The 13,532-nt window shown below is 61.1% G+C and overlaps 1 protein-coding gene across 5 annotated transcripts in view; it reads left to right on the forward strand.

Moving 5' to 3' along the window:
- Positions 1-13,131, forward strand: part of MGAT1 (alpha-1,3-mannosyl-glycoprotein 2-beta-N-acetylglucosaminyltransferase) — a 32,634-nt gene extending 19,503 nt beyond the window's left edge. For 3 of the 5 annotated variants that reach the window (XM_075914060.2, XM_075914061.2, XM_075914062.2), the window contains one exon: positions 9,203-13,131. In XM_075914060.2, coding sequence (XP_075770175.2) covers positions 9,268-10,629 — 1,362 coding nt within the window. In that variant the 5' untranslated portion in view covers positions 9,203-9,267 and the 3' untranslated portion in view covers positions 10,630-13,131. Of the gene's footprint in view, positions 1-382; positions 429-938; positions 960-9,202 lie in introns of those variants that run through there. The other 2 variants (XM_089770848.1, XM_075914064.2) reach the window with 2 other exon arrangements.
- Positions 13,132-13,532: the final 401 nt, after the last annotated feature.

Below are 13,532 nucleotides of genomic sequence, written 5' to 3' on the forward strand. Positions count from 1 at the left end.
TGCCTCAAAGAGCAGACAGTCTCCGTGCAAGACAAAGACCACAGATCAATCCGGACCACTGTGGAGGGCGGGGGTAGGAGACCGTATTGGCCCGTGGGCCAGCCTCAGGCAAAGCCCTGCTCCTGCAACGTGGGATCGGTTTTGCTTCAACCACCCACTCCCTTTCCTGCCTCTGCGCTCGTTTTGCATAAGCTGCCAGGGGGAGAATATGTGGTTTTTGACCCAGGGCCAGTTAATCAACGTGGCTTTTCTTTCAACAAGCCCTTCCCCTAGGGAGCGGTCTGGCTACCCGCCCTGGAGGCCGTCCTAACCCTTTCAGTGCTTGGCTAGGGAGGGGATCCTGCCTGAGACCCCTCCTTGTTTTCCTCTCTTCCCAACGCAGCCACGTGTCTGCTTGACCCACCCGCTGTAAGCCGGATCCCAGACAGGTGAGGGGCTGGAAGTTGGTCTGGGGAGGGGATTATGTGTAGAACTTGCTGAGGCCTGTGGGGCGGGCTTTTGGCATGAGGGGTCATGGGGGGGAGGGTTAGCAGAGTTGGCTGCTGCCCTCTGGCTTCAGTCCCTCCAACTTGGGGGGACTCCCAGCTGTGGCTTTCGTTGGGTCGTGGAAGCATCTGGAGGGGAAGTGAGAGAACCCACCGGAAAGCCAGCAAGCTTTTCTGATCTGGGGCTGCCCCGCTCAAACCCCCTGGCTCGCCGTCTGGGGTTACCCAGCATCTCCGAGTGCTTTCCCCCAGAGGCAGGGCCTGAATCCCAGAGGCCTGCCCAAATCTCACCTCGGGGGGCGGGGGGGGAGGGGTGTTTGATTCTGAAACCGTGCCCTCTTGCAGCCCCCCGCCCGGCCGCTCTCCGTTCCCTTCGTGCCCTCAGCTAGAGAACAGCAGCGTGCTGCTGCCACGTTCCTCCCCAGAGACAGCCGCATCTCAGCGGGCGGATGATCGGATTCTTCTCTGTGGCTGGTAAAAAGCTGGCGCGCTTTGAGAAGGCTGGCAGGGTTCTTCGCCCAAGGGGCCTGCGTGGAAGGGAGAGGGCCAGAGCCCGGCTTTGGAGGCAGGGAAGGAGGCCAAAGTAACAGCCAGGCCTGCCCATCTGCATTTCAGCCTTCTCTCTTCACCCTGTTGCCTCTGGCCTGCAGTCAGACAGGTTTGGCCACGGCCCGTCAGCCGTCACCTCTTGATCAGTACTCCAAAACTGGCTGCGCTGGCGTTGGTCCTGGCGAGCCGGGTGAAAGGCCACAAGGAGCAGAAAAGATGTGGGCCGGAGATCTCGCTGCTGAGTATGTGGAGCAGACTATGAGCGGCTGTTACCTCTCCCCTTGCCATTGGGACGTCTGTCTCCTGTGGCTAGAGAAAGAGTTAAAATGCTAAGCCAGGCAGGGCCTTGGCCGAGAGGCCCACCACTGCCTCCTGCGGTTGTGAAATCGCAGTTGGCGTGACCCATGCTTGGTACCCACAATGCACAGCTTTCTCGTCCGCTGGCTTTGCTTCCGACTCAGTGAGAGCGACCCAGAAGCAGCGTTCCCTGTAAGCTCGGCTCTTCTGCAGTCATCCGGGAGAGATTCAGACCCTCCCCAGCTGATTAGCAGGGCAGCTAAGTTCTGCATTTCTGTTGGTGGTGCACATCCACACGTGCTTCATTGCGCACAACAAAATTTATTCTCCACAAGGATGGGGAAAAAAATTCCACCTGTGGACGGAAAAGATAAGAGGGAACAGAGCCCGGAAGTCAGGCTGGGACCCCACATGCACAGATCTCTCCCAACCGGAGCCGTGGGCTTCGGGCCATTCTGCTGAGGTTTTTCCACTTGGTGCCAAATTCCCCACATGACATTTGAGATCTTTAACGAGCCAGCCTCAGCCCCGCAAAGCTGTTAACCAGCTCTTGGGACAGGGTGACAGGCTGAGCCCTGCATAACATGCTCCTTCGCCCCACAGCCTGGCCAGAGGAGTCGCTGTGCTGCTGGGGTGAGGGAGCTGCCCTGGTTCTTTCCTCAGCAGTGTGGTCTCGGGAAGAGGACAGGGGATGGGGGGACTTTGAGCATCCCACCATAACCTGGTTCTGTGTCTTCTCGCCCTGGCACTAGAGGGTCCTTTCCTCCACAGCCTGGCCATAGCAGGTGCTGTGCTGTTACAGGGGCGTGTCGGGGGAACTATTCTGCTTAATCTGGAACATGCTCCATCCCCTTACCAGACCCTAGGGAGCGCTGTGCTGTCCACCCTCAGGCTCAGTGTACTTCCCTCATTCTTGCACTGGGGGGGCGCTGTGTCTGTCCTGGGATGCACTGCATCGCTGTCAGACCTGCACTAGGGGGTGCTGTGGCTAACCTGGGATGCACTGCATCGCCCTTGGCCTGCACTAGGGGGCGCTGTGGCTAATCTGGGATGCACTGCATCGCCCTTGGCCTGCACTAGGGGGCGCTGTGGCTAACCTGGGATGCACTGCATCGCCCTCAGACCTGCACTAGGGGGCGCTGTGGCTAACCTTGGATGCATTGCATCGCCCTTGGCCTGCACTAGGGGGTGCTGTGTCTGTCCTAGGATGCACTGCATCGCCCTTGGCCTGCACTAGGGGGTGCTGTGTCTGTCCTAGGATGCACTGCATCGCCCTTGGCCTGCACTAGGGGGCGCTGTGGCTAACCTGGGATGCACTGCATCGCCCTTGGCCTGCACTAGGGGGCGCTGTGGCTAATCTGGGATGCATTACATCGCCCTTGGCCTGCACTAGGGGGCGCTGTGGCTCACCTTGGATGCACTGCATCGCCCTCAGACCTGCACTAGGGGGCGCTGTGGCTAATCTGGGATGCATTACATCGCCCTTGGCCTGCACTAGGGGGCGCTGTGGCTCACCTGGGATGCACTGCATCGCCCTTGGCCTGCACTAGGGGGCGCTGTGGCTCACCTGGGATGCACTGCATCGCCCTCAGACTTGCACTAGGGGGCTCTGTGGCTAACCTGGGATGCACTGCATCGCTCTCAGACCTGCACTAGGGGGCGTGGTGGCTAACCTGGGATGCAGTGCATCGCCCTCAGAGTTGCTGTAGGGGGCGCTGTGGCTAACCTGGGATGCACTGCATCGCCCTCAGACCTGCACTAGGGGGCGCTGTGGCTAACCTGGGATGCACTGCATCGCCCTCAGAGCTGCTGTAGGGGGCGCTGTGGCTAACCTGGGATGCAGTGCATCATCCTTGGCCTGCACTAGGGGGCGCTGTGTCTGTCCTTGGATGCCCTGCATCGCCCTTGGCCTGCACTAGGGGGCGCTGTGGCTAACCTGGGATGCAGTGCATCACCCTTGGCCTGCACTAGGGGGTGCTGTGTCTGTCCTTGGATGCCCTGCATCGCCTTTGGCCTGCACTAGGGGGCGCTGTGTCTGTCCTTGGATGCCCTGCATCGCCCTTGGCCTGCACTAGGGGGCGCTGTGGCTAACCTGGGATGCAGTGCATCACCCTTGGCCTGCACTAGGGGGTGCTGTGTCTGTCCTTGGATGCCCTGCATCGCCTTTGGCCTGCACTAGGGGGCGCTGTGTCTGTCCTTGGATGCCCTGCATCGCCCTTGGCCTGCACTAGGGGGCGCTGTGGCTAACCTGGGATGCAGTGCATCACCCTTGGCCTGCACTAGGGGGTGCTGTGTCTGTCCTTGGATGCCCTGCATCGCCTTTGGCCTGCACTAGGGGGCGCTGTGTCTGTCCTAGGATGCCCTGCATCGCTGTTGGCCTGTCCTGGAGGGATTCTGCGCTGCTGTCCCTAGCTTGGCTCTGTGGGCTGTTTCGCCTGGGTAGTCCAGTCTCCTCCGCATCTTGGGGGGAGGCGGTGGGCGCAATGGGCCAACGTAAATGGGCCTGGTCCGTTTTTGGCTTCTGCCTTCTGCACTCCCGGGGCTGGCAATCAGCCCTGCCCACCCCCCTGCTAGCTCATATCCGGACTAGCACTCTGCTTGCTCTTCTGCATCTGTGCTGGGCTCATGGCAGGAGACATTTTGCACTGTCCTGAAACAACCGCTCCGTCTCAGGGGCCCACTGGGAGCATGTGCAATTGGGGGGGGGGCGGGCTGGTTTTCTCACCCCTCCTTTCTTGCCCTGCAACTCCCTGGGCTTAATTTCCGGGGAAGGCTCCACGCCTCTGGGCTGTCTGACAATCCCGGCAGCTTGCGAAAGACTTTTCTGTACACTGTTGGCAGCTTTCTCCTCCCCCCCCCCCTCCCCGTGCCCTGGCGAGCCAGGTGGAAAACCCCACAGCTTGCTACTCCTGCCCGCGTGGTTGCGGTAGAACAACGGTTAGCTTGTCTCCCAGGGATGGAGGGACAGCCGGGCCCTCTAGCTGGGGATCGCCTGCCTCCCGCCTCGCTGCTGTTTCACTGAGACCAGTGGGCCCTCTTTCCGACTGTCCCCCGCCTCCCTGAAATCATCAGCGTGGCTGGTCAGTCCCAGTGTCTTCTCCCTAACCCCCTCCCCCCCCCCCCCCGTGCTTCAGAGCACAGGACAGGAGCTGGACTGGGTGGAGTTGGGCATCTTCAGTTCTTCAACCTCTGCATCATGGTGTCTCTTCCTTTCCGCCCCCCCCCCCCCCCCACAAATGTCCCCAGCTGACCTCACCCCCAGGCCTCTGCCCACATAAGAACGGCCAAACTGGGTCAGACCATAGGTCCATCCAACCCAGTGTCCTGTTTCCGACAGGTGTCCCAGTGGGAGTGAACTGAACAAGGAATCCTCAAGCGATCTCTCTCCTGCCATCCATCTCCACCCTCTGACAAACAGAGGCGAGGGACCCCATTCCTTACCCATCCTGGCTAATAGCCATTCATGGACTTAACCTCCATGAATGTATCTAGCTCTCTTTTAAACCCTGTTCTAGTCCTGGCCTTCACAACCTCCTCTGGCAAGGAGTTCCACAGGTTGACACTGCGCTGTGTGAAGAAAAACTTCCTTTTGTTTTAAACCTGCTGCCTATTCATTTCATTCCACCAGGGCTTCACGGCCCCCAATCCATATGCCTCTGGGATTCTGTGGCTCCCAGCCTGCTCCACCCCGAGGCTCGGCGGTGTGCGCCTCGGGGAATCCAACTGATGGATAGGCATAAGCAGCAGTGGTGTGCATCTCCACCAGAGTCCTGCTGAGCAGCGGCAGGCGGACACCACAGTTCCTTCTTTCCGGCCCCTAGGGACCCTCCTTCCAGCTCGCCCCAGATCCCGGCCGCCTAACGTTCCTGGCTCAGCGGCCTCCTCTCGCTACCGTCGTCCCAAGTCAACAGCGAGCAGTGAACCAGGCTGGGCCCACACGCCTTGTGCGTCGTGCCCTTGCGGTGAGGAGACGAGCCCTGCGGGGTTGGGCTATTGCTCGTTTCGATGGGAGGCCTCCGAGGAAATCTCTCCCTCTCCCCTTCCTACCCCCGGGATGTGGCTCGACTGATGTTGCTGGTCCCTCTGAACCAGCGCGCACTAATGTTCCTGCTCATTTTTACGCCCCTGTGCAGAATGAATTTTGTTATGGGCACCAACAGGGAGGGTGAGGCGTGACACATTCCAGACATGGTGGGGGTACGGCCCAGGGGCATAGGGTGGCGCTCAGAGCAGCCGCAGGAGTGTGGGTTGTGACTGGGGGGGGGGGGCGGATCTGGGATGGGGCAGAGGGTTGGGATGAAGGCTGTGACTGGGGGGATAGGTTCTGAAATGGGCCAGAGGGTTGGGTGGGGGCACTGGGGGGGGGGGGGTTGGGGTATAGGATTCCTATGGGGAGATGGCTTGCCCCAGTCCTCTCCCACCACAGCTTTGGGCCAGGTGAGAGGTACCTCTCGGCCAGCCATGGCAGCTCTGATGAGGCTGGGCTGGGCTGGAAGAGGGGCACTTATCTTGCAGCAGCAGCAGGTCCATGCTGCTGGGGATGGCGGTGTGGGGGGGGGGGACGACTTTAAGAAGGTGCCTCTCCCCCAGCTGTGGCAGCTCCCTTCTGGGGCCGGGAGCGCCTCTCCCCTGGATGCAGATGGGAGAGAAGCGCCCCTTCCCTGGCTGTGGCAGCTCCATGCGTGGCAGCCCTGCACACACAGGCAGGGCTTATTAGGCAGCTGGGCAGCTACATGTCTGAGCAGCTTAGAGGCAGCTCAGGGGTTGACCCCCAACCAATAGGCAATAGGGGTCACTGAGCTGCAAGGGGTGGGGCGGGGGCACTGTCTTCTCACGGTCAGGGCTGGCCCCAAAGTTAATTCCAGATGGAAAATGAACGTGGGTAACGGGAGGGGGGGGTTGGTTTTTTTTCCCCCTCCCTGAATCCCTCCTAGTTTTTTCGGAGCTATGGGATTCGCCTTCACTTCCTGTCCCAAACTGTTGCTGGGAAGCTGGTCGAGGGCGGCCCCGCCCCGCCCCAGAGGCGGCTGCATTTCAGAGCTGGATGAGTGACACCCCCATGCAGTTTTGCTGGGCGGTTGTGCCTCAGCTGCCCTGCCCCAGAGGCGGCTGCATTGCAGTGCTGGGTGAACACGCCAGGCTTGTTAAATCACTGCCAGGTCCCACCCCAGAGGTGGTCGCACTAGTGGCTGGAGAGCCTGCGCGCCCAAACAGCGTTGGAGCGGCCTGCTGCCAAAGTGGCCCTGGAGCAGGGAGTCGAGACAGGAACGCGAGGGCCATACGCCCCCCCCCCCCTTCTCTGGCGTTCACCCCACTTTGGCCCGCTCTGCCCTGGGGCTGTGTGAACGCGCCTGCGATGACACACACGCCTGCCGTGTTAAATATAGGGCCGGGGCTCTCGCTGGGGGGATTAATAAAGCTCCTGATGCGGCCACTAAGGAAGGGTGGGATTACGGGCTTAGGACGGCGCTGGGCACAGCTAATGCCAGTGGGACCGGCAGAGGTTAGTGCTCGGGGGGAAGGGAGGGGCCTGTCAGGGCATCTCAGAGCACCAGCCACTGGGGAGGGGGAGAAGAAGGGATCTCCAGTCCAGTGTCTATCCAGACTTCGGCTTCATTTGCTAGTATACTCAGGTTCCCTCCTCCCCCGGCATGGGTGGATACTACCCTTTCCACTCACCAGGGGTTCCCAAAACCCCTCTTCCATGGGACTCCTGCACTCCACTCTGTCTCGGAAGAGAAATTTCTGCTGCTTGGCTTAAGGACTCCCATCCCTACACTGTAAACCCACCAATTCCTGGAGTTAGGAGCGCGCAGAGAGGGTGCTGGCCTCTGTCCCTCCAGGCAGCTGAGCCGATCGTGAGCGAGTTTAGCTAAATGGTAGCCAAGGAGTAGGGAAGGCCTTTGGTGCAGGGAGTTGCAGGGGCTGAAGCAGTGGTGGGCAATCCGCAGACGTGTTTCCTCCATTTTTTCCCCATCCCTGTGCAGAATACATTTTATGATGTGCACTGAGGCACGTGTGAGTGTGCACCACCACAGGAGGCGGTGGGTGTTCTGCAGATCAGCGGGGCAGCATTCGAATCTCTGCTGGGTGGCTTCCCAAGCGCTCTGCTTACAGGGAATGCCAGTCGGTGGCCCACAGATCTCTGGCCCATAAGTCGTTTTGTTGACAGGGTTGGCAGCGCTTGCTGGTTTCCGTCTGCACCGGGTTTTTTCCCTACTGGTGTTACTAAAGCGACACACACACAAAGCCAGGGTGTGTGAAGTGCACGGTGATCACACACAACATTGACTGCAAGAGCGGTGTACTCCCTCTGCCGCCAGTCAAAGCGCTGCTACGGTTCAGTCGGCACCCCCGGCCAGTTCTAAGTACACATTGGGGGGATGGGCCCTAGTGGAGCATCTGCAACCCGTTGGGGAGATGGGCCCTGGTGGAGCATCTCCATCCCATTGGGGGATGGGCCTAGGTGGAGCATCTCCAACCCATTGGGGGATGGGCCCTGGTGGAGCATCTCCTTCCCATTGGGGGGATGGGGCCTAGTGGAGCATCTCCATCCCATTGGGGGATGGGCCTAGGTGGAGCATCTCCAACCCATTGGGGGGATGGGCCTTGGTGGAGCATCTGCAACCCACTGGGGGATGGGCCTAGGTGGAGCATCTCCATCCCATTGGGGGATGGGTCTAGGTGGAGCATCTGCAACCCATTGGGGGGATGGGCCTTGGTGGAGCATCTGCAACCCATTGGGGGATGGGCCTAGGTGGAGCATCTCCATCCCATTGGGGGATGGGTCTAGGTGGAGCATCTCCAACCCATTGGTGGGATGGGCCCAGGTGGAGCATCTCCAACCCATTGGGGGATGGGCCCAGGTGGAGCATCTCCAACCCATTGGGGGGATGGGCCCTGGTGGAGCATCTCCATCCCATTGGGGGGATGGGCCTTAGTAGAGCATCTGCAACCCATTGGGGGATGGGCCCTGGTGGAGCATCTCCAACCCATTGGAGGGATGGGCCCAGGTGGAGCATCTCCAACCCATTGGGGGGATGGGCCCTGGTGGAGCATCTCCATCCCATTGGGGGGATGGGCCTTGGTGGAGCATCTCCAACCCGTTGGGGGGATGGGCCCTGGTGGAGCATCTCCAACCCATTGGGGGGATGGGCCCTGGTGGAGCATCTCCAACCCATTGGGGGATGGGCCCAGGTGGAGCATCTCCAACCCATTGGTGGGATGGGCCTAGGTGGAGCATCTGCAACCCATTGGGGGGATGGGCCTAGGTGGAGCATCTCCATCCCATTGGGGGATGGGCCTAGGTGGAGCATCTCCAACCCATTGGGGGGATGGGCCCTGGTGGAGCATCTCCAACCCATTGGGGGGATGGGCCCTGGTGGAGCATCTCCAACCCATTGGGGGGATGGGCCCTGGTGGAGCATCTCCATCCCATTGGGGGATGGGCCCTGGTGGAGCATCTCCAACCCATTGGGGGATGGGCCTTGGTGGAGCATCTCCATCCCATTGGGGCGATGGGCCCTGGTGGAGCATCTCCATCCCATTGGGGGGATGGGCCCAGGTGGAGCATCTCCATCCCATTGGGGGATGGGCCCTGGTGGAGCATCTCCATCCCATTGGGGGGATGGGCCTTGGTGGAGCGAGTCTTGCCCTGTCCCTCCCTCTCCCCCCAAGTGCCACGTAACCTGATAGACACACAGTGAAGCTGCTCCCCTGTCCTACCTGGGTGCAGGCCTGAAGGACAGTCTGGAGGGAGGAATCCAGCCCTGGGTCCCCAGGTGGGGCCTGAGCAGCAGGCGGTGGGGACCCGTTGCCGATATGTGGTTGTACGTCACTGACTCCCCGTCCCCTCCCCCTCTGCCCTCCAGGTCCATGGCTGTGCAGTGACGCCCAAGGGATCGCGAGCGACGGGGGGGGCCTCTGCCTGTGAAGGATGCTGAAGAAGAACAGCCTAGTTCTTTGGGGCGTGGTGCTGTTCGTGGCCTGGAACGCCCTGCTCCTCTTCTTCCTGTGGACCCGGCCCCCGGCCTTCGACGACCACAGCCACTTGACTGCGGAGGTCATCCGGCTGGCCCAGGACGCCGAAGTGGAGCTGGAGCACCAGAAGGACCTGCTGCGGCAGATCCACCGCTACAGCGCCCTCTGGAGCAAGAAGATGAAGAAAGCGGAGGAGGGGGATCGGCTCCCCCCAGCCGCCGCCGCCTCCCACGCCGGGGCTTTGCCCGCCACGGAGGCTGGCCCGCCCCAGCCCCGGGCCTCCCCGGACGCAGTCCTGCCCGTGGTAGTGATCGCCTGCGACCGTGCCACGGTGCGCCGGTGCCTAGACAAACTGCTGCACTACCGGCCGTCCCGGGAGCGCTTCCCCATCATCGTGAGCCAGGACTGCGGGCACGAGGAGACGGCCCGGGTCATCGCCTCTTACGGCGAGGCCATCATGCACATCAAGCAGCCGGACCTGAGCGACGTCCCAGTGCCCACGGACCACCGCAAGTTCCAGGGCTACTACAAGATCGCCCGGCACTACCGCTGGGCCCTGAGCCAGGTTTTCCGCACCTTCCAGTACCAGGCAGCCATCGTGGTGGAGGACGACCTGGAAGTCGCTCCCGATTTCTTTGAGTACTTCCAGGCGACCTTCCCGCTCCTGCTGGCGGACCCCAGCCTCTGGTGCGTCTCGGCCTGGAACGACAACGGCAAGGAGCAGATGGTGGAGGCTGGCCGGCCGGAGCTGCTCTACCGCACGGACTTCTTCCCCGGCTTGGGCTGGCTGCTGCTGTCGGAGCTGTGGGACGAGCTGGAGCCCAAGTGGCCCAGGGCCTTCTGGGACGACTGGATGAGGCAGCCAGAGCAGCGGCGGGGCCGCTCCTGCATTAGGCCCGAGGTCTCCCGCACCATGACCTTCGGCCGCAAGGGCGTGAGCCATGGTCAGTTCTTCGACCAGTACCTGAAGTTCATCAAGCTCAACGACCGCTTCGTGCCTTTCACCCAGATGGACCTCTCCTACCTCAGGAAGGAGGAGTACGAGCGCTCGTTCCTGCCCCAAGTCTACAGCGCCCCCGAGCTGCGGGTGGAGGAGCTGCAGGGCAACCAGCGCCGGGAGCTGGGCACCGTCCGCGTGCGCTACACCAGCCGCGACTCCTTCAAGGCCTTTGCCAAGGCCTTGGGCGTCATGGAAGATCTCAAGTCGGGGGTGCCCCGTGCCGGCTACCGTGGCATCGTCAGTTTCCTCTACCGCGGCCGCCGGGTCTACCTGGCGCCCCCTTCGGACTGGACGGGCTATGACCCCAGCTGGAGTTAGCGCTGTCTCTCCCCGGACGTTGACCTTTTTGAGCATGTCGGACCCGTACAGATCATGGAGGGGGCAGGGGGTGTGTGTGTTTGGGGGGGGGACTCAGACCTTGTATTTTTTTGTTTTTCCTAGTGGCATTCGAGTGCATTCTGGGGCGGGGCGGGGTGCACGTGTGTTTGTGCACTTCATGCTGGGAGGGGGGGATTACTTTGATGCCCCGATGCGGGGGGGGGGGTTGGGATGGGGCATGCTGAGATTCCCCCCACCCTTTTGCCCCACCCCTCCCTCAGTGCCTACCCCTGCCTGACATTGTGATCTCCCCGTTACCACATCCCTGGTGGGTTCTCCATGGCCAGAGCCAACGCTGAACCAAGCTGACCGACCCGTGGCTACTTTCCTAGCCTCTCGTGAGTGCCATGCAAGGGACGTGCGGTGATGCCAGGACCTGCTTTGGATCTTTGGCAATTCACAGTTCTTTGTCCTTGGGCGGAGGGACGGGGTCACCTCCAGCCGTAGCTGGGGAGGGGGGCGTTAGAGATGACGGGACGCCCTGGCTGGTCCTCCAGAGCCAAGCACTAGCCATAGGGGAGTCCTGTAAGGGCAAGGAGTGCTACGTTCGTGACGACCTTTTCGATGTCTCCTTCGGAGCACGTCTAGCGTGGGTCCTTCTCGCCCCTTTACCTCCTCGGAGAAGGTCTCCGGTTCTGGGGTACGTGCGGCGTTGGCGTCTCTCTACCCAGCAGTGTTTCTCCAAGGGGCGTTCCGCCGCGGCAGTCCCTGCCCTTCCTCCGTCATCGCCGCTTTGCTGGGGGGAGCGTGGAGGAAGCTGGTGACCGAGCCGGGCCTGTGTAGTCTGACTTGTGTCGCTCTCCCTGGCAAGGAAGAGGTCTGAGCAGCTTGCCTTACTCCTCAGCAAGGACCTCCCTCCTCTCCCTGGCTGAAATTCAGTTCCAAGTTGGCTCGGTCCCTGCCAGAGGGGGGTGGGTTCCCTCGCCGCCACCGAGGAGAGGACCCATGATGCAGCAATGGGGCGAGAGGTCTCCACCCCCGGGGCGGTGGGGCACGAGAAGGGGCTCTGACAAGGAGCCCTGCCTTATCTCTGGGGCTAGCCACCCTCCCCCCCATCCCCTCCCCCAAGTCTCTAAGAGGTGCTGCTGAGCTATTCAAGAGCCACTGCTGGGAAGGGGAGTTACAATTCAGACCTCATTTGGCCAAAACGTAGACCACACCAAAGGGTAACTTCTGTCCCCACCGTGTTATTTTGCTGTATTCAGGTTTTTTTGGTTGTTTTCAATCCCTTGTATTGTCCCCAACCGGAGAGTGGGTGGAGGAGGGAGACCAAGCCTCCTGTTGTTGTTCTACAGCATCCGGGACGTTGCTGGGTGCTCTAGGATACATTTGGCAAAGGATTTGGGGAGGGGGGGAGAGAACAGAAGCGGCCCTACGCTCCAGCTGCCGCAGGAGAGATCAGGCAGCGAGGAGCTCCCCCGGCACCAGCCAAGGAGGAGTGGCTGTTCCAGGAGCACATTAAAGGGTCTGAAAATGCCTCCAATCCGTCCCCTCTCTCCGGAGCGCGGGGAGCTTCCTCGGAGTACGGGTGATTTTGTGTGTGTGTGTGTGTCACTTGTCTCCCCTCCTGGAGCTGGGAGGGGGGGGAATCTCTCGGAAGGCAGGATCTCTGAGCGAGGAAGATCCTTTTGTAGGCAGGCTCCAGCCAGCGCTTTGGGGAGCCAGCCAGGCGGGGTCACCTCCGTGCTGCTCTCCTGGGCAGGAATTTGGGAGCCGGGCCGGCCTTTCTGCTGCGCCTGGGGCACGTCTCACGCCGGTCAGTAGGCTGTGCCACCCTCCCCGCACGTGGCACCGAGGCAGGGGCTTGTTGCTCGCACCGCCAGCCGAGAGAGGCCTTAGACGCTGGTTGGCTCCAAGGCGAGGAAGATGATCCAGCACCTGACCACGCAGCGGCTGGCGGCGCTCTCCCAGCCAGCCCTTCCTGCTCCTGCAGGGACAGGAGTGTTGCTGCCTTTTCTCTTGGCAGAGGCAAAGTGGTGCAAGGTTCTGGCGGAGGGGCCCTCAAGAGAACAGTCGATATTGGCCACCCGTGGTGCTCTGGGAGAGATGACCCCATTCCCTCACCCCCAATCTCTGGAGGGCCCGGGGTCCACACCGAGGAGCGTCGGCTTTGAAACCCACCCTTCAATCAACGATGTTGATTCGAACCAGCTGCCTCTTCTGCCAATGGTGCTCCCTCTGCCCCGGGGGTTGGGATTCGTCCACGATTTCCCTCCCTATTGTTGCCCCCTTCCCGCTGCAGGAGTGGGAGGGCCAAGAGTTGGAACCACGTGCCCAGCCCAACCATAAAGCCGTTACCCTGTGGAAAAGGGGGAGGAGAGGAACAAATTTGGAGCGGGAGGGGGCGTGGAGGGAGATGCTGTTTTTATGTCCAAACGTCATGCTGCGGAAGAAAACTTTAAGGTGCAGAAACTATTTTCCAGAATAAAATCAAAAGCCAGACCTTTGTCGGTTCGCCACGTCTTTGGTCTCTGGACTGCTGCGAGGGTGGAATTTCATAGGCTTCCTGGGCTGGCCAAGACCTCAGGGGTCAACGAGTCCAGCCCCCTGCCCAAAGCAGGACCAACCCCAATTATCCCAGCCAGGGCTTGATCAAGCCAGGACTTCAAAACCTCCAGGGATGGAGATTCCAGCCCCTCCCTAGGGAACCCATCCCAGCGCTTCCCCACTTTCCTAGGGAAATAGTTTGTCCTAATATCCAACCTAGACCTCTCCCACGGCAACTTGAGACCATTGCTCCTTGTTCTGCCACCACTGAGAACAGCCTCTCTCCATCCTCCTTGAAACGCCCCCTTCAGGGAGCTGAAGGCTGCCATCAAATCCTGCCCCTCACTCTTCTCTTC

Source organism: Pelodiscus sinensis, chromosome 19 (assembly GCF_052426305.1).
Source record: "Pelodiscus sinensis isolate ZL-2025 chromosome 19, ASM5242630v1, whole genome shotgun sequence".
NCBI classification, from domain to species: Eukaryota; Metazoa; Chordata; order Testudines; family Trionychidae; genus Pelodiscus; species Pelodiscus sinensis.